This window comes from Tachypleus tridentatus, chromosome 12 (assembly GCF_004210375.1).
Source record: "Tachypleus tridentatus isolate NWPU-2018 chromosome 12, ASM421037v1, whole genome shotgun sequence".
Taxonomy (NCBI): domain Eukaryota; kingdom Metazoa; phylum Arthropoda; class Merostomata; order Xiphosura; family Limulidae; genus Tachypleus; species Tachypleus tridentatus.
In genome coordinates this window covers 111,365,817-111,389,110 of record NC_134836.1, presented here as the reverse complement: position 1 = coordinate 111,389,110, position 23,294 = coordinate 111,365,817, and the positions used below count along the sequence as shown (strand labels likewise).

The 23,294-nt window shown below is 32.7% G+C and overlaps 1 protein-coding gene across 2 annotated transcripts in view; it reads left to right on the top strand.

The window, feature by feature from the left end:
* PAN2 (PAN2-PAN3 deadenylation complex catalytic subunit PAN2) overlaps positions 1–23,294 on the top strand; it is a 63,585-nt gene that overhangs the window by 7,560 nt on the left and 32,731 nt on the right. For both annotated transcript variants that reach the window (XM_076473432.1, XM_076473431.1), the window contains exons 4-14: positions 4,496–4,694; positions 4,934–5,052; positions 5,803–5,947; positions 6,596–6,737; positions 10,002–10,078; positions 10,540–10,664; positions 12,373–12,539; positions 12,970–13,124; positions 14,760–14,888; positions 17,679–17,828; positions 22,745–22,791. In XM_076473432.1, coding sequence (XP_076329547.1) covers positions 4,496–4,694; positions 4,934–5,052; positions 5,803–5,947; positions 6,596–6,737; positions 10,002–10,078; positions 10,540–10,664; positions 12,373–12,539; positions 12,970–13,124; positions 14,760–14,888; positions 17,679–17,828; positions 22,745–22,791 — 1,455 coding nt within the window. The remainder of the gene's footprint in view (positions 1–4,495; positions 4,695–4,933; positions 5,053–5,802; positions 5,948–6,595; positions 6,738–10,001; positions 10,079–10,539; positions 10,665–12,372; positions 12,540–12,969; positions 13,125–14,759; positions 14,889–17,678; positions 17,829–22,744; positions 22,792–23,294) is intronic.

Genomic DNA, 23,294 nt, shown 5'->3' with positions numbered 1-23,294 from the left:
GTTTCGTGGTTTTTTGATTCGTGAGCTGTATTTACTTTAGTTGGTTGATTTTGCTTTCTGTCTAGGTGTGTGCGTATAATGTTTTCTACGGTTTGTGGAGGAAACTTATTGATGTTGATGAAGTATTGTTTTATTTTGTCTAATTCATCGTTAATTTTATCTGGTGAGCATAGTTTTATGGCTGTGTTTATTTGGTTTCTTAGTATGTTGAGTTTTTGTTTTGTTTCATGTGCTGAGTCCCAAGGAATGTATAGTCCAGTATGGGTGATTTTTCGGTGGATTTCTGTTTTGAATTGTGTGTCAGTTCTTGTAATTTTGAGGTTAAGAAATGATATTTGATTGCTTTCTTCCTGTTCACATGTGAAGTTAATGTTGGGATGTATAGAGTTAATGTGATTGAAAAAATTAAGTATGTGTTCTGTAGATTAGAATTTAACTTCACATGTGAACAGGAAGAAAGCAATCAAATCTACTAAAAGTCTACCATATTTTGTAAAGATACACTTGCTGTTTCAAAAGTTATAGCATAAATACTTAATGTGTGTGAATGTATAGATAAACCTGTGTATATTATAAAAAGGGTTAAATAAGTAATATGTTTATTTTATAATTAAGAAAGAAAGATTAATCTCATATACATAAATGTCTAATGAATTGATCTGGTAATGTTAGTCCTAATTGGATTACAATAAACCTGAAAATGGCCGTGTTTTCAATTATAAATATATGAATAAATTAAAGTGTAATTCAACACACAAATGAAATATCAACCACTAAAGTAGAATAAATTACAAATGAGTTGCAAAAGCTTTAGTAACTAGGGAAAAAAATTTAAATGTGATTCAATTCTCAACCATCTGTGCAAATCCTTTCTTACGGAATCCAGTATAAGAAGTCAACTAACAGAGTGCAAGATACAAATATACTTCATTTAGCACTAGAAACTAGAAATTCAGAACAAAAAGAAAATGTGTAAGTGGTTTTTGATCTCTGTTGCTTGTGAAGAACTATAAAGTGACATGAATTACAGTGGAACCCTTCTAAAGCAGCCACCTTCGGGACTGAGACAAACTGGCCTGATTAGAGGGGTTCCACTGTATATAATTAGGGATTATGTAAACAAAAAAAGGGACTGTGATTGAATGACCGCTTTCAAGGGGTAGCCACTTAGAGGGGCTCCACTGTAATAATGTTATTTATACTAAGTGAAACATAGATCTCTGGTAAAAACCATGTTTTACCACCCATTCTGAACATAACACAACACATTGCATAGGTTTGTATTTAACACAAGAACAAACCACAAGCTGTTGCAGAAAATGTACTTGCTGTTTATTTGAGTCAAGAAGTTCTGTTAGAGCTTGTTCACACAGAACAATTTATCATTTAGCTTTACTTGTTTTAGAATAAGACCTTTTAAAGTTTGGAGTTGCTAATGGAATTAGAAATAGAGAACAGTTGTGCTTAGCTTCATCAGTGTTCATTTTACATCTAATTGGGGAAGCTTTTCGCTAGAAGTTTGGAACATCATCCCTAAACTACCGAAGATGGTTGAAACTTGTTTTTATACCCAAAATAAATTGTTACAATCTCATTCAGTAAACACATTTAAATTTTACTTTATTTCACATTTCATATAAAAAGTACATGGAGTACATTTTTTATAATTTATGGTGTAATTTATTTTGATTTTTTACCCTTTCATGAAAGGTTACAGGTCAAAGGCCATGTCATCTTGTGGGTTAATTTGCATTCAAATTTTTTATTGAATTATTACTATTTTATGAATTTGTGTGAATAAGTTTGGAATCAAAGTGTAGATTATAATTCAAACTTTAATATTACATATGAGTTAATATTTTAATTTAAAAATAAATATTGAAATAACCCACCTGAATATAGATTTTAGTGAGTTGCACAGTATAGTGAAGGCAGCACTGGTTACAATTAGATGTTTGTGATGTCAAAATACTAAGTCTATAGCTCCATACAAATTAGGACTTCGTATTACCAATATTGACAAGCTGAAATATAAAATAAGAACCTCATATCTTTTTATTTTGCTCAGATATGGCACATATACTGAATTAAACACAATGGTCCCTTTCACCTCTTTCCATTTTTAGAAATGGTCCCTTGTATATTCTTACTGCAATATATGACATGAATAACCAATTGACAGTTTAGAATGTCCTGGTAGTGGTTTTCTCAGCCATTTTAATCTGTCAGAAGGATACCATGTTCTTTTGAACCAAGATTTCAATGAAGTAGGTTGAGTTTTAGTCTGCTTGAAGTTTTGTATTTTTAAAAAAATTAAATACATCTTAACTACTAAGCTTAATAAATTACAGTGGAATTCTATGGTATTGGTATAGTTATGATTTTGTTTGGTTATTCAACTGTATGTATAAAGCCAAAATAATTTTTTTGTTTGGTATCTTTCATGTGTGAAATTTTAAAAGGCTTAGCTACCTATGTCCTTCAGCAACTAAGTTCAAAGTTTATAGTTAGAAGAGATAGTTGTTAGCTTTATTTCTTTATTTATTGTTCTATATTTTAAGAAAAATAAGTTTCATGACTTGTTTGTAAATAGTAATAATCTATATACATATATAATGTATAATAATTTAAATGTTATAGTATAATACAAAATACTAGTCCACTAAAACACAGCTCGGACCAGGTCAGTTTTATATTATTAGATGTGGTAACATGAGTGTATGTGCACTGCATTAGTGTAAGTTATGTAATGTTTGCTAGGAATTAGAAGGTCAGTATAGTAAAAGATAACAAATATACAAGATTATAAGACTGTATAGGGCTTCTAAAGTTGCTTATTTGTTGATCCTGGGGAAAAGTTGGATTTTATGTACTCTCCCAGTAAGTCCTGCTTATACCCTGGTAGATCCTTCCTTTCTAAGTCTGTTGCAAGTAGAGAAGGCTATACATCCAACACTGCAATTATTTTTCCTTCTATTTCTCACCTCTGCAGTCAAGAGTAATCTGAATTTGTGAGGACGAGAAAACCCACTTTTACTTCAGTAAAAACTGTGGTATGGGTAGAGAAAGTTCTATATATATATACACACATGTGGAACCCCTCGAAAGCAAATAAACACAACCATAAAACTATGTTCACCTGATAACACTAACAATGAAATCAATAAAACAACACTTCATCAACATCAACAAATTTCTCAAAAAATCATGGAAACAATTATACACACACATCTAGACCAACAACAAACAAACAACAATAAATCCCGAACTACAAAACCTTATACTGCTGCATACTGCATGTTCCTGACAGCAGTGAAAAGATAACCAACACTTGGAAAAAAACATAATAAAACACAACATTCCAGTAAAAACCAAGTTTATTCAAAAACCATGCACAAAAACTAAAGTCCATACTATGTAAAAACTACACTGACAAACACCACACCAACATTATTTATAAAATACAATGTGATAACTGCCACGACTTCTATATTGGAGAAACAAGTAGAAAAATGGAAACCAGATTCAAAGAACATAAAAAGTCACCTTCACACGTTTTCAAACACTGCAAGTTAAAGAAACACAACATAACCATAGAAAACACCCAAATACTAAATAAACAAACAAACATAAACGAATGCAAAATTAAAGAAGCCTTACTTATACAACAACTTAAACCTTAAATAAACCAATACAAAGGAACACCTTTATATCTATATTAATAAATATAATCCAACATTTAAGTGCTCCCTCTACATTCCTACACTCAATTACACAACCACCTTAAAACATGTGGTCAACTATCGGTCAGTTACCTCTCTTTCTTTGTGAACCTGACAATGGCCGAAGAAGGTCAAAATGTTGTTCACTCCTCTACATAGAACTTTCTCTACCCATACCAGCCATTTTTACATGTATGGTACTCTGAATCTGTTTTGGCCTATCAGGCCTTGGGAGTCTTATGTGGTGATTGTATCAAATGTGTATTCATTGGAAACTGTTTCTCTTGATTTTTCCCATTTTCTTAGAGGTGGATTCCCCAATATCCATTCATACCTTTCTCAGTACTTTTCTTTCTTGATTATTTGTTACGCTTCCATTGTTATTTTAAAAATAAGTTTTTCTTTTCAAGTTTTTGATAATAAAGTGAATAGTTAGGCATAAAATCAGCCAATAAGTTGGAAGCATCATGAATAATTTAGGCTTAGGCAACAAAGTTGTCTTGGTACTTTTCAAAGGGCCTTAGCAAAATATGGTCTTGTGATGTGGACCATGTTATTGTGGGATCACAGTCTATAATGTCATTTTTGAGTTATTTAAAAATTTTAACTAGTTAATATGTTTATTGTTAAGTTTGAAAATAATGATGAATTAGCATCTTCATAAAGTTAAAGTAAAACTACATTTAATTGTATGCCTATTTTTTATATCGTTTGAGTAGTTTTTCTTTACCTCTTTCACTGTGTGATGAAAATATATTCTGTTGTGTATGCAGCTCAGAGCAGCTACAAGATCTACAGTGTATGATGGTAACTCCATCAGAAACCTTGCTGATGGGAGGGAACCAACCCCACTTGGTAGAACTGAACTTGGCCAGAGGAGAGGAAATGAGGACTGTCGATGTCGGTGAACAAGGGTGTATCATATTGAGGCGACATCCCCGTTTTGTTTGTGCAGGTGATATAGGAGGGAAGGTAAGCTGTGCCTAGTGAACTACAGTTAACAGGTGATAAATTAGAAGGTTTGCTTTTGCATAAGGGAAAAAGTCGAACTATATCCAGCTGGTTGTAGTTAAAAGTTGAGGACATAGTTTTGTTTGTACAACTAGTAAGGTAAGTTAATATAGCCATATAGAATTGACAAAATAGGTTATCTTTTTTTTTTTCTTGCAGCTGGAAAGATATTTAAAATTGTAATTTTCTGTTTTTTTAAGGTGACATTGCGAGATCCTACAACTCTAAAAATAGAACATACCCTAGAATCTCATACAGGAATGTTGGCAGATTTTGATGTTCATGGTAACCAGTTGGTCACATGTGGACTTTCAAGCAGGTATGTAGACAGGCATCATTTTGTATTTAAGAAAAAAACACAGATTTTCAGATCATTTGAATGCATAAGCAATATTACCAAACACTAAGAGACGTTGCAAGAAATAGTTAATATACAAAGAAGAAAACTGAAAGTTTAAGAACTGGGTCATGAGAAAAACTTTATTGTAAACATATATTTCAAATTTTTTTCCATATTGTGTGTGTGTTGTATAAAGAAGAAAACTACTTTGGTTTTCAATAGCTTGTGCATTATCTTGCTGGTATTAAATACAGTTACAGTAGTAAATCATGGTTCAATGTTTCATTTTTAAAACCAAATGAGTTATATAAATATCAAAGAAGAAAAAAATGTTTGCCGTGTTGGTATTAGTTGTAACAAATACTTAAATGTGAATCTATCATCTGCTTGTATGTTGACATACAAGGGATCACAGTATAAATGTTTTTAAGCAGTTTAATTGTAAGAAACAATATTCCCACTTTACTTACACGTAAGAAATGTAAAGAAAGTTCATTTTTCCTTCAGAAAGGCTGACAGCCAAGAATTTATTTTTATTTTTTATGTTTACTGTGGAGTTCATTTAAAGTATTTCTTTTTTGGATTAGTTTTATTCTTGCGGGCTTCATATATGTATGTAGTTTTTGATGGAGAGTGTTCTTGGCTTCGTACACAATATTTTTGCTTTACATGGAAAAAAACGATAGTTTTTGAATAAGAGATAAACTCAAATAAAATTCTCCTATGAAGGCACGGAGCACTTGCAGTTGATCCTTTCCTGATGGTGTATGATCTCCGAATAATGCGAGCAGTTGCTCCAATTCAAGTAATGTTTCCTCCTTGTCTTCTGCGGTTCGTTCCTGCTTTTACTTCTCGTCTTTGTGTCGTATCTCAGGTAAGGGCTGTATGAAAATAAATAAATCATTTGAAACATCTAAAAAATAATTAATACACTTCCGTTGATTAACATGTTGCATGACATTGTACATATCATGAGACCATTACTTATTTGATAGAAATGAAACATTAATAACTGAAAATTTACTGGTAATAATTGCAGTTAAACTTTAGTTTCAGGTTAATGTATGAAATTTTTTCAGTGGATATTGTGAAAGATATGAAACCATTTTCAGTATAGAATATTTTTATTCCTCTTAAAAATTTCCTATATTTTCATACGGTACTTTAAACATTTTCATATTTGTGTGAGACAACACTTTGAAATTATTTCCTTTGTTTGGGCATCAGAACGTGCATTGTCACTGATCCATGTAGGTTATAAGCCATTTCAAAGAAAAGTAGAATGAGACAGTGACATATTAGTGGAATAAATAAATAGTAATTGTTTACCTAGTAAATGACCTCATGACATTTCCAAGACTTAAAATGTTTTCATGGCTGTGTTGTGTATCACACAGAATATGTTTTTATCCTTCTTTCATATATGCTAAAAATAGTGAAAGTGATATGTTAATTGCTACACTTACGAAGTTTAAGTTTATTTTCATTCAGGTTATGACAAAAACATCTTTTCTCCAAATAGAGTGGACAGTTTCAGTTAGTGGACACAGGGTCCTCAACACAACCATCACTTTATATCCACCAGGTAGAGACTGGTGGAGCTATTCTACTAACCTTTGACACAGCTGCATCGGGTCAAGCACTTGCATTTGGAGATGCCGTTGGTAGGACCACAAGTTCTTGTACTATTTTTTTAATAAAGAAATATGTAATAAATCAGTTTAAACAGTCATCATTAACCATTTTGCAACAGGACCGGTAATTTACACAAGTTCATTTATACTGTAACTTTTGATGTGATGATCTTTACAAAATTTGGTAGGCTTTAGTAAAGATTGCAAGTGCTTTGTACACAAAAAATCTGATTTTTTTTTAACAAAATATTTTTACTAAATAGTTGTTTGTGAAAATATTGAGTCTGTTTTGTTATTAGTCCAATTGTGAAGTGATTTTCATGTTATGATTAAAAACTATTCTTTGTCCCATAAATTTCAAATACCATTTGTGTAATCTCTAAAACCTCTTAAATACATTTAAAATGTCTGTTTTTCGTAAGACTATATATATTTGTTCTCTTATTTTCTCTGCCCTAAATGTGTGGTGTCTGTAAATTTGACCAACCTCATAACCAACAAAAAATAAAGAAAGAAAAAATATATGAATTATGCTTTCTTCAATGTAGAATCACTACATATGAGTATGCAAGAAGACAGAGGTTTAGACTGAGTAACTTAAATCTTATAACATTACACATTTATATATATATTTATATTTTTATTATATCAACCTTCTAGTCACATTTAGTTAACATCACAGAACTTGCATGACATGGTACACGTGCATTCGTTACATGTCCAGTAACATGAAACTGACCTTTAATCTTCACAAAGTAACTATTTTAGCTGTGTTTTAGTAGACTAGTATTTTGTAATATGTAGTCACATTTCAGTTATTATACATTATATATGTATAGAGAATATTACTATTTAGAAAAATAATTATTAATCTTGTTTTTCTTAAAATATAGAAAGGTAAGTAAAGAAGTAAAGCAAACAGTTATTTCTTCTAGCTATGACCTCTGAACTCATTGACTGCTTGATGCAGGTTGCTAAGCCTTTTGAAATTTCACACATGGAGGATACAAACTGAAATATTTTTTTTTAGGTTTTATACTTACAGTTGAATAACCAAAAACTCCCAAATTACTATATCGATACCATAGAATTCTACTATAATTTAACAAGCGTAGTAACTAAGCTGTATTTAGGTTAAAAAAAATACTAAGCATTTTGACATTATAAACATCTAATTTGAACCAGTGCAGCATTCAATGTACCATGTGATTCACAAAAATCAATATTGACTTTCCAATTAAGAAATTAACTCGTACATAACACTGTGAATTATAATCTACAATTTGATATTAAACTTATTGACATAACTTTATGAAATTGTAGTTCAATAAAATTTTGAATGCAAGTCAACGTATTTGATGACATGGCCTTTGACCTGTGACCTATTGCGATAAGGTTAAAAGTGCAACAGTGATAACAAAAGTAGTTGAACTTTGGTGGCTTTGACATGCATTAAAATCTTTTTTGTGTTCTCGTGTTTCTTTTTCTTCAAATTTTTTTTACATATACACTTATAAATTTCGTATTTTCTAAAAGTGTGTGCATTAGTAATTTAATAAACCAAAGAAATGTTACTAATTAACACCTCGTGTAATATATTTTCAATATTGTTTAATAATATTTCATGTGTTTATTTGTCATTTACTATGCTTTTTTGTTAATAAGCAGATTTTTTGTATACTGTACAAATTCATAATTTTTTGTAAAAAATTGGCTTGTATTCTTAACTAAAACTAATTTTTAGTATTACACTGGAAAAACATTACTTCTGTTTAATCTGAATTTTGTAACTATGAAACAAGTATGAAGATTAATAGATAAAGTTGAAACTATGCTCATGAGGTGTACTTATCACTATTATTCCTATTTTACACCCTTGTGCAAATTAATTGAAACAAATGGTCATTTTACAATATTTTCAGCATGGCGGCCGGTGTAGACTCGCTGGACCTGCTGATTTCCTTTAATAGTCATTTTTTCACACAGACGGCATCATTAGCTGTGTTTTGCAGTACGGTCGATCTGTTTTTGGGATATATGACAAAAGTTTGAGGAATATTACGTCAATCAAAATTGTATTAAAAGGACAGGGAGACCAGTCAAAAAACAACTTCTTACCAACTCAATGAAGATAAAACAGTATCAATGGGGTCTGAAATACAAGAAATGGACGCAAGAACAATGGAGGAAGGTGTTATTCAGTGACAAGACTCATTTCTTCATACAGGGTCAAAGAAGTTTGCAAGTTCGCAGATCTCCAGAAGAGAAACTTCGAGAATCTCACATCAATCAGTTCATAAAACATCCCTTGAAGATGTTTTGTGGCTTTTTCAGCTACTATGGCTTCATAGGCTTACATATCGTAGAAGGTATGATGTGAGGACCACAGTACATCGAAGTTTTGCAGAGAAGAGTCGTTCCAGAATTGAAAAAGAGATTTCCAAATAGATCTGGCATTTTTCAGCAAGATCTGGCTCCGTGCCACACATCGGAACTTGTAAAGAATTTTATTACTACAACGAGAATAAAGGTGCTGGACTGGCCTGGAAACTCTCCGGATTTAAATCCTATTGAAAATCCTTAGGCAATTCGTAAAGAAAGACTTCGGGGAAAAGACTGTACTACGAAAGATAACTAATTGAGGCCATAACTGAGGTGTAGTACCGCGATCCAAAAATTAGTAAAGATTGCAGTCAACTTGTGGACTCAATGCCAAAGCGGATTAATGATCTTTTGAAATGTAAAGGTGGTTATATCATGTATTAATTTGTGAGTAATATTTTGATTCTCAGAAATAAAATGCAAAAAAATTGAAAAATTCATAATTTTCCATCTTGTTTCAATTAATTTTCACAAGGGTGTATGTTTAAAGTCATATATTTTCATAAGGGTGTATCATGATTTTCATGTTTATATGGTACATCAAATAATATTCAAGAAACTCTTGAAAGAAAATATTTTTTTATGAAAGGTGACATTGATGATAATTTAAAAAAATATTAATGAAAATACATTCTTTTGTTATGATACCTGAAATTATAAGATAAATTAAAAAGATGGTGAGGTGTATTAATACCTTTGTAGTTTCATAACATCATGTGTATCAAGGTAACTGTGAAAAAGTAGTTCCAAATTAAAGAGGATATACATTTATCACAGACTTTCTAAAACTTCCTTTCTCTTTTGTGGTGTTTCTTCCAAAATGACGTATTGAATTGTTATATATTAAAAAAAAAAAAATCTACATTTTAGTAACCTGCTGTTTACTATGCATGTTGTGTTTTATTTGCACAGGCAACATTAACTTGTTTGGAGCTAGTAATCAAGTGGCATTTAATCCATTCAGTCAGCCGACAGAATTTGCCGATCCTGTAAGTTGAGTTCCTGGGTTGGATTTGTTTATTATTATTATTATTATTGTTTTTAAACCATTTGACAAAAGTAACCTTGAGACTGATGTTTATTAAATTACTATCCTTGTTCTAATTACTTAGTTTGTGAGTATTTAAATTAGATTACATTTAGTCTGACAAAGATTTATTAAACCTCTAGTTTAAAAATAAAACCTGTTTCTCCAGGATGAAATTTAACCAGCTCAGTATTTTGTTATTATAGCTTCTGATGAAGCTGAAATAGTGAAATATTTGAGCTAATAAAGTTACATTCTAGTAAACTTGTAGGATATCAATATCTTCAGGCAGAGCTGTAATAGTGAAATATTAAACTAATAAAATCTATCATAGAGATCTATTTGTAAAGGTTATGAGAATATGATATGTTTTAAAACAAACCTCATGAAGCAAGTAGAAGTTAGTTTTATTTCTATTTTAAGGTTGAACCTTTACATCCTATTGATATCAATGATGAGCTGACACCACTATCTACCATTCCTATGCCCTACTGTACAGGAAAACTACTCTCTGATTGGCCCAAGGAGTTGGTCAAGCCTGTTTACAGGTACTGAAATCTTAAAAATGTCTCTTACCAAGCGACGGTTTTATACCACTACCATAATGAATCATGTTTGTTTAAGCCAGGCTTTAGTCATTTCCATAAAATAACTCCTGGTTGAAATATAATTAGATAATACTATCTCCTTAAAACCCAGTGGACTCTGTGGCAGAGACTGAGCAAAAACTATGATTTGCCCATGAGATCATAGTGTTGTCTAATAACATTTATCTCTTTGAATGAAAATTGATCCAACCCATGTTATAATCAACTTTTATTTTAAATAGACCAGAAACTTTATAAGGTGTGGTGATAATTATTACGATATTGTGCAAATAACTCTGGCAGAATGAACCAATAAAGTTTAGGTTTAAAGAGTCCAATACACACAGTATCTCAAAATGTAAGACAATACTCATGGTTGAGATATAATTGTTTCCTTTTTTTTAAATTTAGCTTGATGTAATGTAACAAATTAAAAAATTATTATTTTCAAATCTAAAGAGGTGTTGTATTTTTGAACAACTGGTGTAACAAACATTTAAAACAGATTATCTTGTTTTGTCCAACAAGTAATATTGAAAGTAAGAACCATAATAAAAGATCCAAATGTGTATTTGTTCTATGTATACAACACTTCACACATGCTTATAATAATTAACAACAAAAAACATGCTTGTATCATAATGTCTTATGACAGTTATTAAAGGTACCATAGGATGTTGTGTCTTTAATTTTCATTCCTCTATCTGGAGATCATTGGTGATTACCGGCCCGGCATGGCCAAGCGTGTTAAGGCATGCGACTCGTAATCTGAGGGTTGCAGGTTCACATCCCTGTTGCTCCAAACATGCTCACCTTCCCAGCTGTGGGGGCATTATAATGTGACAGTCAATCCCACTATTCATTGGTAAAAGAGTAGCCCAAGAGTTGTCAGTGGGTGGTGATGACTAGCTGCCTTCCATCTAGTCTTACACTACTAAAGTAGGGACGGCTAGCACAGATAGCCCTCGAGTAGCTTTGTGCGAAATTCGAAAACAAACGTTGGTGATTACCAGTTTCCACAGCCTTTTCTGGAGAGGGTTGTTAATTACTTAAAATTATTCAGTCTTGTCATTTAGCCCTTTTCTTTTTTAAAGGCTTACTCATTGTAAGTGGAAGTTGAAGAGTTTCCCATACAAATATTTTACTGTACACTTTCAAGTGAAAGGAAATATAATCTTGAAAGTTAGAGACTGCCAGGATTTGGGAATTTTTGAAGAGCATGCTTTTTCTTGTAGTGGTTATCAGGTGGTTATGCACAGGCGGATCATGGTACATTTATGGTCTTGTCAAGAACTTGATAATCACAAAATTTAATTTATATCACCAGGTGGCACCATAAGTCAAATTCACTATATGTGAAGTTGCTACTCTTGACTGATTACATAATTAAAAAATTTTCTATAACAAATTATAAAATTTGTGTAACTTGTGGCATCATCTATAAGGTATGGAGTAATTTCCAAAGAATTATTATTTTTAATGAAAAGTAGAAAGGTGTTACATTTTACTACAATTCTAAAGCAAGAGCTTTTTGTTTGGATTTAATAAAAGTATTTTCCCTTTGCTTTAGTTTAAAAATCAACTATGATTAGGATTACTAGAAGTTTACGTGAGAAGTTGTTGTCCAGCGCTAGATGTCCATTTGTTTGTTTTTATTGTCATTGAGTAGACGAACACCACCAATTGATCCTCAGATTATCAACTCCATGAAGATGGTGAGGTCTATTGGATATGCTCCAAACCCAGGGAATAGAGTAAGGAACCAAGTCCCCTACCCACCTGACAGGCGAGGTCGAAGGTACAGAGAAACACCTAGAGAGTCTCCTTTGCCTAATGGTAATCTCATTTAATCCTCCCATGCAATGAACTAGATATGAACAGATGGTGCCAAAGTTTCTTTAAAAAAATCACAGACTATAAATTATTAACTCTATGTAATTGGTAATATTAAACTGATTGAAATCATTTCGTTAATTTTCCCTGTTATTAGTACAAGTTTTTAAATACAACTTTGCATTTCTATTTTCATAGAATTGTTTGAAAGTTTACACTTGTATGAAATAATGTATGAGAACATTATGCTGTTTTGAGAGAATCAGTAAGAATGTTTTTTAATGAATTCAGAAACAAGATTTAAAAAACACATGTTTTTAGCATGTCAGTGTTGTAATTGTTTAGGTCAGTGTTACTGAGTGAAAACTGACTTGATATATCACATAGATTGGAGACTTGCATTTCAAAACTATAACAAGTATTGTTTTTCCAGGGGAAGAAGAAACTGTTCCTCAACGATATCAGAAGATTGAAATTAAGTATTCCAAGATGGGTTTTGATGATTTTGATTTTAACCTTTTCAACAGAACATGTTTCAGTGGGCTAGAGGCTAACTTGCCCAATGCTTACTCCAATAATATGATTCAGGTAAGACTGAGCAAAGAACTCATATTAGAAACACAAACGTCAATGGAACCCTTTCTCAACCAATGGAGGTGAGGTACTGAGTCTCAAACATTCATTTTAAAATATTTTATTTCTATTTCAACAATCCTTTAAGATAACTAGTTAAGAAACGAAATAAGTTATGTCTGTGAGTTTATCTTTTGCTATTTGTTTCAAAAAGGGTTTCTAAAGCAGTTGTTTGGAAACAATAAAAATTTTCCTAAAATTTCTAAATTTTTCCCCTGATTAATGAAACATCATTTCTAAATTTGGTCTATAGTGAAGGATTGTTCATTTAGATATGTGTTGGCTAGCATGGTGTTGGTTATTGACTTACAATGAAACAACTGAATAAGGTGGGAAACAAATGCCACTATAACAAAATTTGTAAACTGTCTCTGAATGTCTTGGCTGAATCAGTTAAACTTCTGATTTTTAAGAATTTAGAATACAATCTTTGCTACAAAATCTTATAAAAACTGAATTTTTACTTGCATGTAAGGGAAGTTTTTATCTTGGAAATGATATTGCATTGTGTGTAGTTTTTTTATCTTATAGTCCTACAAATGTGTGACTACAAAGGGTTGAGTATGTTATATTTATGGGATTTTGAACATGCAAGGTACATGACAATCACAGCTTATAAACTTGTGGTGGGACAACCTGAATCAGAACTATGTTTTGAGATTGTTCAGGAGTTTTGGGAAGACTAAATAACAGCTCTCTCCAACACAAAAGTGTCATACACTCAAATCATAAAGATGTGTTTTTATTGGGAATTTAGAATTTCCAAAATGAGAACATCCCTTTTGCTTAATGACATTGGGAAAAAATAAATATGAATCAACCTGGGGCACCAGGATAATCCAGAAAGAGACTCATAACAAGTCATACTCTAGCAATGGTAAGTAAAGTGCTCTTTTTTTACTTCTTGTAATAAATTAAAATATATGAACTAAAAGATCAATAGCAAAAGCCATTTAACTTGCCCAGATCAACAGTACACAACATAATGAAGTGTCTTTATCTGAAAACAAGGTTGACAAGGGTTTTGGTTCACAAAATGAAGATCTGCATTTGTACTTCCTATTCAACCATCACATACTTCAGGTAACTGAAGAATGAAATAGGTATTCATACTATTCCATATTAAGATGTACCAATTGAGTCACCAGACACTGCACCTCTGGATTTCTGTGAGATTGGTCATTGAAATGGGCATCGAGAGCTGTCATCCTTATACACTTGTTAGATTGTGGAAAACATGTCACGAAGAGTGGTGTGGTTTAGACAAGGAACCCTTTACAGTTGAAACTATGTTGCATGGTTATAGTCTTGGTATGTGGTTGTCAATTAGAGTAACATCTGACAGGGTGACATGGACTAGAATGTAATTGTGAGGTTTCAAATTCATTTTAATATAACATACTCAACAATTTGTATGTTATGTTACTTGAGATATACCAATAACCATTATGCATCGTGTTGTTTAGCTTTTTCTTTGAGTACATTAAAGTAGTTTTGTGATGTGTATGTCAAATTTTAGGTTGTAATTTGAAACAAATCTTTGTTTAAAGTTAAATCATTTTGACACCAATATAACAACTATAATTACAGGTACTTTATTTTGTGGAACCTTTACGATGTGCACTACTTAACCATCTGTGTCATCGAGAATTCTGTCTGTCTTGTGAGCTGGGATTTTTATTTAATATGTTGGATAAAGCTCAGGGTTTTCCTTGTCAGGTTAGTTAGTTTGATAAATTTTAACCATATATAAATGACGTTGGTCCATTGGACCAACCCAATGTTCATTAACCTAGGCATATTAGTTTTTTACTACAAGTATCTTCATAAAACTTGGGAAGCTTTTAGTAGACATCACATAACTGCAGTTTGTAACAGAAAATTATAATTATTTGTTATAAACAACCTACAATTATACTTGTCATAAGATGTTAGTTTTAGACCTATAACATTTTTAAGCACTGTATTTCAAGTATTCATAAAAAAATGTAATTATGTACAAGTCTTGTAATTTATTTTATATTTGAAGTCTTGCTACCTGATAGCCCTCCTCCTCTAATAGTAGGATATCTTTCTTTCAGTGGAGCATTGACGAGTCTTAACAAAGTGAAAGAAATTTTAGTGATCTTGAGCAGATACAACTCGGTGATTTTTCAAATAATGATTTGAAATGAAAAAAACCAGTTGAGCCTGGGAGAACACAATTGATATCTTTAAAAATGTGTCACCTTGTGTGTGATGATGGTCTAAAGTTAGTTTGTCCATCTGATCTAGAGAGTTGTGGGGATTACTTTTAGATCCAAAGATGTGGATGATGGGAATAAGTTGGAGAAAAAGTTATTAAACTAGTCCGTTTGGCTAAAAAAGTGGTTTCCATGGTTACTCAAAGTATGTTTGCAAAGTTCCTTGATCAACAATTATTCCATAGTCAGGTACAAAAGGAGGGTACTTTACTTCAGTGGAAAAATTGCAAAGAATCAGAGACCCAAGAGCAAGAGGTAGTTAATCTTTTTACCCATTTATCCATGGCCAGAGAGGATTGTTAAATTCTGAAAGTTGCTCTCGCCTTTCAAGACTATTGCACATGTATTGCACACTTTCCATACAGTCATGTTAAAAAGTTAGGACACCCTATGAAAGCCTGTGTATTTTTGTAACATTTTTGGATATATAGATATTTAATTTCAATTTTAACAATACTGAGAGATTATAGGAATATAACTAAACAAGTAAAACTGAAGAAAAGACTTTTCAAGATCTTCTGTAAATGTGATTCTACAAAATGCATATTCTAACTGAGGATGTAGGTTATGTGTAGGTTTTGTTGAATTGAGCAACCGTGTGATATATTTCCTGTGGGAACGAAGCTTGTAACAAAACAAGATTGAAGGTTGATAATATTATGCTCTGTAACAGCAATAGTGATATTATAGTGAGTAATTTTTGCTACATTTCGTACTTATCGGAGGAGCGGTGCATAAATTAGAGGGGGGGATGTCGAGAGAAAAAATGTTGCACTTCTTACAATAGGGGAAATTCAGGATTTTTTTTTAATATTACCTTATAAAATTAAGATCTTAAAAGTTGTATACTATTAAGACATGGATTATTAGCTACTATTTTATGCTGTACTAATTGATATAAATAAAAAGTAGTCTGATTAAATTTTGAATGTTACTTACCAAAACCCTTGTAATGTGGACAGTAAAGGATGCCCTAATCTCTAATAAAGAAACAAGATGACATTGTTTCAAAAATATCGGTAGTAATTGGTAAACACTACATCCAGAAAAGTAGTTGACAGCATTGGAATGCTTTAGTAGTGAAACAAGGCAATGTTGTTTGATACATGGGTAGTAATCAGTGAATGCTTTAATAATGAAACATAGTAGTGCAATGCTACTTATAATGAGGGCTCAGTGTAGTAAACTAATTATCATAATATGTAGGTTATTATGAATCATTGCAGTAAATAGGATAATCTTTTAACTAGTGTGTCTTATGATAACTGTTTACAAGTTGGCCAGGCAATGAAAATGCCTTGATTCTATATCAGCTTCATATATTTGACCATTCTGAATATTTTCAAACTGTAAAATCAGAATTGAATCTATGGAAGTCAAACGATAACTTGTAGAATATAAATGGAGCCATTTGTAAGTGGTGGCTATGGTAAACCAAAAAAAAAATATGATTTAGGTGAATACCAGGGAATTAGCTCAAAGATTTCTCTTATAAAATGTCTTAATACACAATTACCATCAGTTGCTCTTCATACATGCTTCATTACAAAGTTGACTAGCACCTTGTGACAAAGAACTTACTGGAAACAAATTGAAAAATAAAGATGGTCTTTATGAAAATGAAACTGGCATAGCTTTAAAGGTATTCATAGTTCAATGATTAATGTGACATGAGGTTATGTGATAACTAGGAAAATGTCATTTGTTGAATATTCAAATTTATCCAGACTGACTCTTGTTACCTTTCTACCATTTGTGTATCTCAGAATGGCTGGCATGGGTATTAACACTTTTATTGATAAGGAGAGAACAATGTTTCAACCCTCCTAGGTCATCTTCAGGTTAAGAAAGATAACCTAGGAAGGTTAAAACGTTGTTCTCTCCTTATCAATAAAAGCCTTAATACTCATACCAGCCATTCTGAGATAAATTTTTATTTCAAGAATGTTTCTTGTCATCAAGACAGACATTGTACTATCTGTTTCATCAGGAGTTATTACTGGGGATAAGATGCTAGTTCAGCATCTAACGCCATGTCTAGTACCTAAGAGTATTTCCTCCGTACGAATAGATGTTGTTGTCCAGTTTTGATTTATTCTAAATCTCAGGTAATGGTTGTTTTTGTTTCATGCACTGTCGATTCTCACTGTAGTTTTTTTCCTACTTCAAACTACTATATAACCTCTGTGAAAAATGTTTAAATTTTAAAGTTATTAAATGTTTGTTTAAAAGATGTTTAAAATAGACAAAAATCTTCTTCCTGTAGCCCAGCAATTTTTTGCGAGCTTTCCGAACCTTGCCCGAGGCTTCAGCTCTGGGTTTGATTCTTCCAGATTCTGATGAAGCTAGGAAGAAAGCTAACTTTCCAAGGTTAGTGCAGAGCTGGATCCGGTTTGTTCTGCAACAGATTCATTCGGTAAGTGTTATATTTTTCAAACAATATGTTCTGAAACATTTTCTAGACTAAATATCCAGCACATAATTAAACCAGCTCCATTCTATAGCAGAGAAAACTATCTTTTTGGTTACTGGTCTATGGAAGTAACATATTTTTTCTAGTTCTGCTTTCTAAAGATGAAGCCAGTCTTTCATTAACTTCCTGAGTCATGGAACATCTCGTTATTTGTGGTGTGAAATGAAGGTACTGAAATGTGTTTTCTATTTACTTGCTTATTTAATTAACATTTATATGTAGTGAGTTTGTGGGGATGTGACAACAGTTAGTGTTTTGCAGCTGCTGGAGCATGATCTTTATTTGCTGATGAAATGTTATACGAATCTTTCACAACAACAACCCCCTCAGTGTGGATTCCTGTATATGGAGAGGGGACCTCTCAGGGAAGGTTCTGTTCTTTCAGTTTACCTCCTCTGGGATCTAAACATCCACCCACCTGTTTGCCGTGTGTGGCAGCCCGTGAAGGGAAGGAGAGTATCCTGGTGGTTGAGGGGTCCAACCCTTACACACCACTTTGGCCTTGAATTCCTATAGGTGGGCAGCCTTGGGGTGGCCCCCCTTGGGTCAATTGGCTGGTCCACTCAGGCTAGGGTCAACCAAGTACCAGTGTTGGATGTTCTCAACAGATGTTGTGGACATTATATCTGATGCTGGTGTTTGGGTGTAGTGGTCACGAAACCTTGGCTTTGCTGCAGTGTCCTTGTTTGGCATTGTAGTGCATCCCCTTATAGGGCTCCATGGTGGGTGGGGTCAGTGGGCACCAAAATTTCCCTTTCTTTATTATGGATACTCAAATTAAAAATCTTAATAAAGTAGTGAAAAAACAGTCGAATAGTAAATGACCACTTCTTAAAGATTCTGAGCAACAATCCTCACCATCTGTAGCCCCTGTTGTACCTCTTTCTTATATTGCATTTACTTTCAGACAAACCTTTAGGGTAAACGTCTCCCTTTTTCATTTAGAAGGGACTAGAAGACTTGCTGGCTCTCCAAAGTCAGTGAAGAAGTTTTGATCTGGTGACATTGGTGGAAACATCCACATCTCAACACAGTGAACTTCTGTTACAATCAAAGGCGATTGGGGGGTATACCTATTGAGGTTACACCTCGTGCTACTTTGAATTCATCACAAGGAGTTATTGTTGAGAGGGATTTGAAGAACATCCCAGAGTCAGAGATTCTCGCTGGTTTCTCCACCCAAGGGGTTTCTGCAGTGAGGCGTATTTCCACTTGTAAAGATGGAATTATGCTGCCAACCAATATCCTCATTCTCACATTTACGTCATCACGTCTGTCTGCCACCATCAAGGCAGGTTATCTTAATTGCAGAGTTCGGTCGTACATTCCAAACCTTCTCTGATGTTTCCAGTGTCAATGGTTTGGTTACTCAAAGACGTCATGTCATGGTTTCTTGACGTGTGCTCGTTGAGGTGGCAAGGACCATGATGCCTACAAATTGGAAATGAACTCTCATTGTATCAATTGCAATGGCTCTCACCTGTCCTACTTTCATTCTTGCCCTAAATGGTTGGAAGAAAAAAGAGGTGTAGTGTTTGAAAACGTTTCATAACATTACCTATCCTGAGGCTGGGAAATTGTTGTTCACCACTTCATCTCGGACATATGCTGCTGCACTTCATTCCACAACTACTGTGAGAGTGCAGACAGATCTCTCTGTGCCTCCTAAAGAATTGTTTTCTAAATAAATGAAAAGTCTTTTGACCTCCATGATTAAAAAATATGATGAAGCAACTTCTGACCCTTATATACATTCCACAAAACCCCAAAATCCACATCCTTTGGTTCCAGATTCAGGCATTTTTTCAGATACATCTTCTTTTCTTACCCCAAGATGCAAAACAATCATTCGTTCACGTCCTCAGTCTCTGGAATCCCCTTCCAACAGCAAAGACCTGCTCAATAGACCCAGGGCAGGAACCATGGAGGTCAGTAGACCTCCCTTGAATAAGGACAGTAAGGAAGAAAGACGTGGTCGTAAACAGAAGGGTTCTCCACCCAATTCGCCTACATGTAAATAGAAATGGCCACCCTGATACAATGGAACTGTTGAAGTTTGCATTCTAATCTAGACGACATCAAAACACTGATTGATTCCTATAAACCTGTTTGTCTTTCCTTACAGGAAACATTACTGAGACCTGCCGATACAGTTACCTTTTGGTGGTTTTCTTTGTACAGAAATGATAGGCTGTGTGATGGATGAGTGAGTGCATGGAGGGGTGGCACTGTTGGTTGATCAGCATGTGCCCACCCTGTCTTTGCCACTTGACACACCCTTTTGGGGGGCCTCAGCCATCCATGTTTCCTTGGGTCATACAATCACTGTTTGCTCTCTCTACCTGTCACCTGGAGAGACATATGATCAACCAGACCTTTATGATCTCATTGAACAGTTACCATCTCTCTTTTTCATCCTGGGGGACTTTAATGGACACCATCCCCTCTGGGGAAGTGCTGATATTGATAGGAGGGGTTGCTCTATAGAGCATATGCCCTCTGATCATAAATTGTTGATGTCTGATAGTTTCAACACAGAAAATTGTGTTGTGAAGTTGTAGTGGAATTAAAAAATAACATAAATTATTTATGACTGATAGTTTCAACACAAAACATTGTGCTGTAAGGTTGTAGTGGAATTAAAAAAAAACATTATTTATGACTGATAGTTTCAACACAGAAAATTGTGGAATATTTTTCATGTTCATTATTACGTGGGAAAATAGAAAATTATAATGGGGCTGCTTTTTTTATTGCATTATTTATAAGTGTTTTCTTATTAAAAATATTTGTAACTACAATATATATGTAAAATTATTAAACATATTTTACTTTAACGTTTAATCATCTTCATTGTGACAATTACATATAACTTGTATATAAAAAAAACGCTTATTTCATAAATGACAATTTCTGTGTGATATTTAACTTATTTAAAATGAAATAAAATATTCACATATGGATATTGAGGTGTCATGGTGTAATTTTAAAACTTAGTCAGGGCAAAGTGTTGTGTAACATAAGAAAGTTTTCATTAAAGATTAATAACAAAAGATGGAAAACATATTTGCAATGGGTAACGTATTTCCCTTAAGGTAAAACATCGAGTTGTGCTATTTATGGATTACACTATACTTTAATGGCTACAAGTACAAGTTTTGTATAGAATATTAAGTAAAAAAACAAATTAAATCTGACTACACCACACGGTATGCACAATGTTATTTTTGGAGTAAAATAATTAATGCAGATAATATCTGATTTTAAATTTCCGTTTGTCGAAATGAATACCTTAAACTAATCTTATTAGTAAGAATATGCTCTTGGTACGTATTGAACACAGATTTTTCATACAAAATGAAACTTTCCACTTTAATATTTTCAAAGTTGTAGAAAATAAAAAATAAGTAAATAAAGTCATTTATTACATTTGTGTTGTAACTTGTGTTTGTATGATTTGTATTCTGAAAATGTTATTCATTGCAGTAAAAAAACCAAGCTATAGTTTCATTACATAGGATAGTAAAAGACATCTTAAAATTTATTTACAAGTCCTCAACTTTTTATTTTGGGGTAAAAGAGTAGCCTAGTGGTTAACAACCAGGCTTAATAATCCAGTGGTCCATGGTTCTTGTCCTGTGGAATAAAAACCAAGCTCCAAACTTGCAGGTCTTGAATTCATTATAAGAGTGACAATCATATTCTACTTTTCAGTTGCAACAGTTCAAGAGCTGTTGGTTAGTACTGTTTACTAACTGCCTTTTCTCCAGCATATCTTCTTAAAGTTAGGAATGGTCCTTGTGTAGCTTTGCATCACTTTCCAAAACAAACAGTTATTTCATTCTTATAAATTAGATTGTGGCTTGTATTGTAAGTTTAGCACAGTGTACAGATTAATGTTGAAATAGGATTGCATCCGTGTAAGTTTCAAGAAAGAAATTGTAATTATTGTACTTAAATTATTTGTTTCTTATGAGTTTTTATTATTAATATACAGGGTCATGCAAAAGTCATTTTCCATAATGATTGTGGATAACAATATAATAAAAGCACTTTTCTTGTTTTTTAAATTACAGTTGAATAGCTTCAAAGCTTAAATTTTACAATGATTTATTAAATAATATTTAAAACAGCTGTTTAAAGTCTTATTTCATTTACAAAATTTTACAAATAGAAATAAAAACAAATCATATATTCAAGGTTTGCATAATGTAACTATAATTTCCATATGGAGAAACAGCATGCTTAGGCCCTGCATGGCCAAGTGGTTAAGGTGCTTGACTCGTAATCCAAGAGTCGCGGGTTTGAATCCCCGTCACACCAAATATGCTTGCTCTTTCAGCTGCAGGGGCATTATAATATGACGGTAAATCCCACTATTCATTAGTAAAAGAGTAGCCCAAGAGTTGGCAGTGGGTGGTGATGACAAGCTGCCTTCCTTCTAGTCTTACACCACTAAATCAGGGATGGCTAGCGCAGATAGCCCTCGTGTAGCTTTGGGTGAAATTCAAAATAAACAAATGGAACTTTTAGTTCATACTTAAGTCTTAAGATCCTTGGAAATATTCAAACTCTGATTCTAATATTCTTATTGTTAGATAACATTAGTTTATGAATTATTTGTTTTTTAATGTGTTATTAAATCTGACATTAAGAAATCAAATATTATTTTAATCAAACTTCTGATGAAGACAAATGAATATGCTTCACTGAAGGTTAATCGTAAGCCAGCATCCTTGTTCATCTGAAGTTCTTTATGTTTTGAATTTATCTTTCTTAAGATATTAATGCTGAATTACAATAACAAAGTATTGTTTTTATAGACTTAGTGTAATACTAATAGCATTTGTTTTCACCAGGAAACTCAACAGTTAAGTCCAGTAGAGAACCAAAGTGAAACAACAGAGTAAGTCATTCTTCTAAATAAATAAATAAATGGTGCTTGTGTTTACATAAAACATTAAAAACAAACATACAATATCAAATTGTTCCACAATAAATTAAATTGATTAAGAACACAATGCTGAGGGTGTGATGTAAGATTCTGTAAACTGGAGGTGTAAGTAGGTATATAAGTTATTATATTACTCTAAACGATGGTGTAAAATTATACCAAAATATATTTATTATTTTTAGACCTGCTATACTAATAATAATTTACTTCTTAACTATTCAGTTTTGTGTATTTGTTTTTGATGTTCAGTTTTGTGTATTTGTTTTTGATGTCCTCTTCAGTAGGTTTTATAACACGTACATTATGTGGAGAAGTCGTACCATGATTCATTATCATAAGTAGTCCATAAGCAACTAAACAAACCACCGCTTCTGTTTGATTAAAGAAATACATAATCAAAAACAGTTTTAACCAATAACTTAAATGTTATACCATGGACATGTAAAGAAGGTACA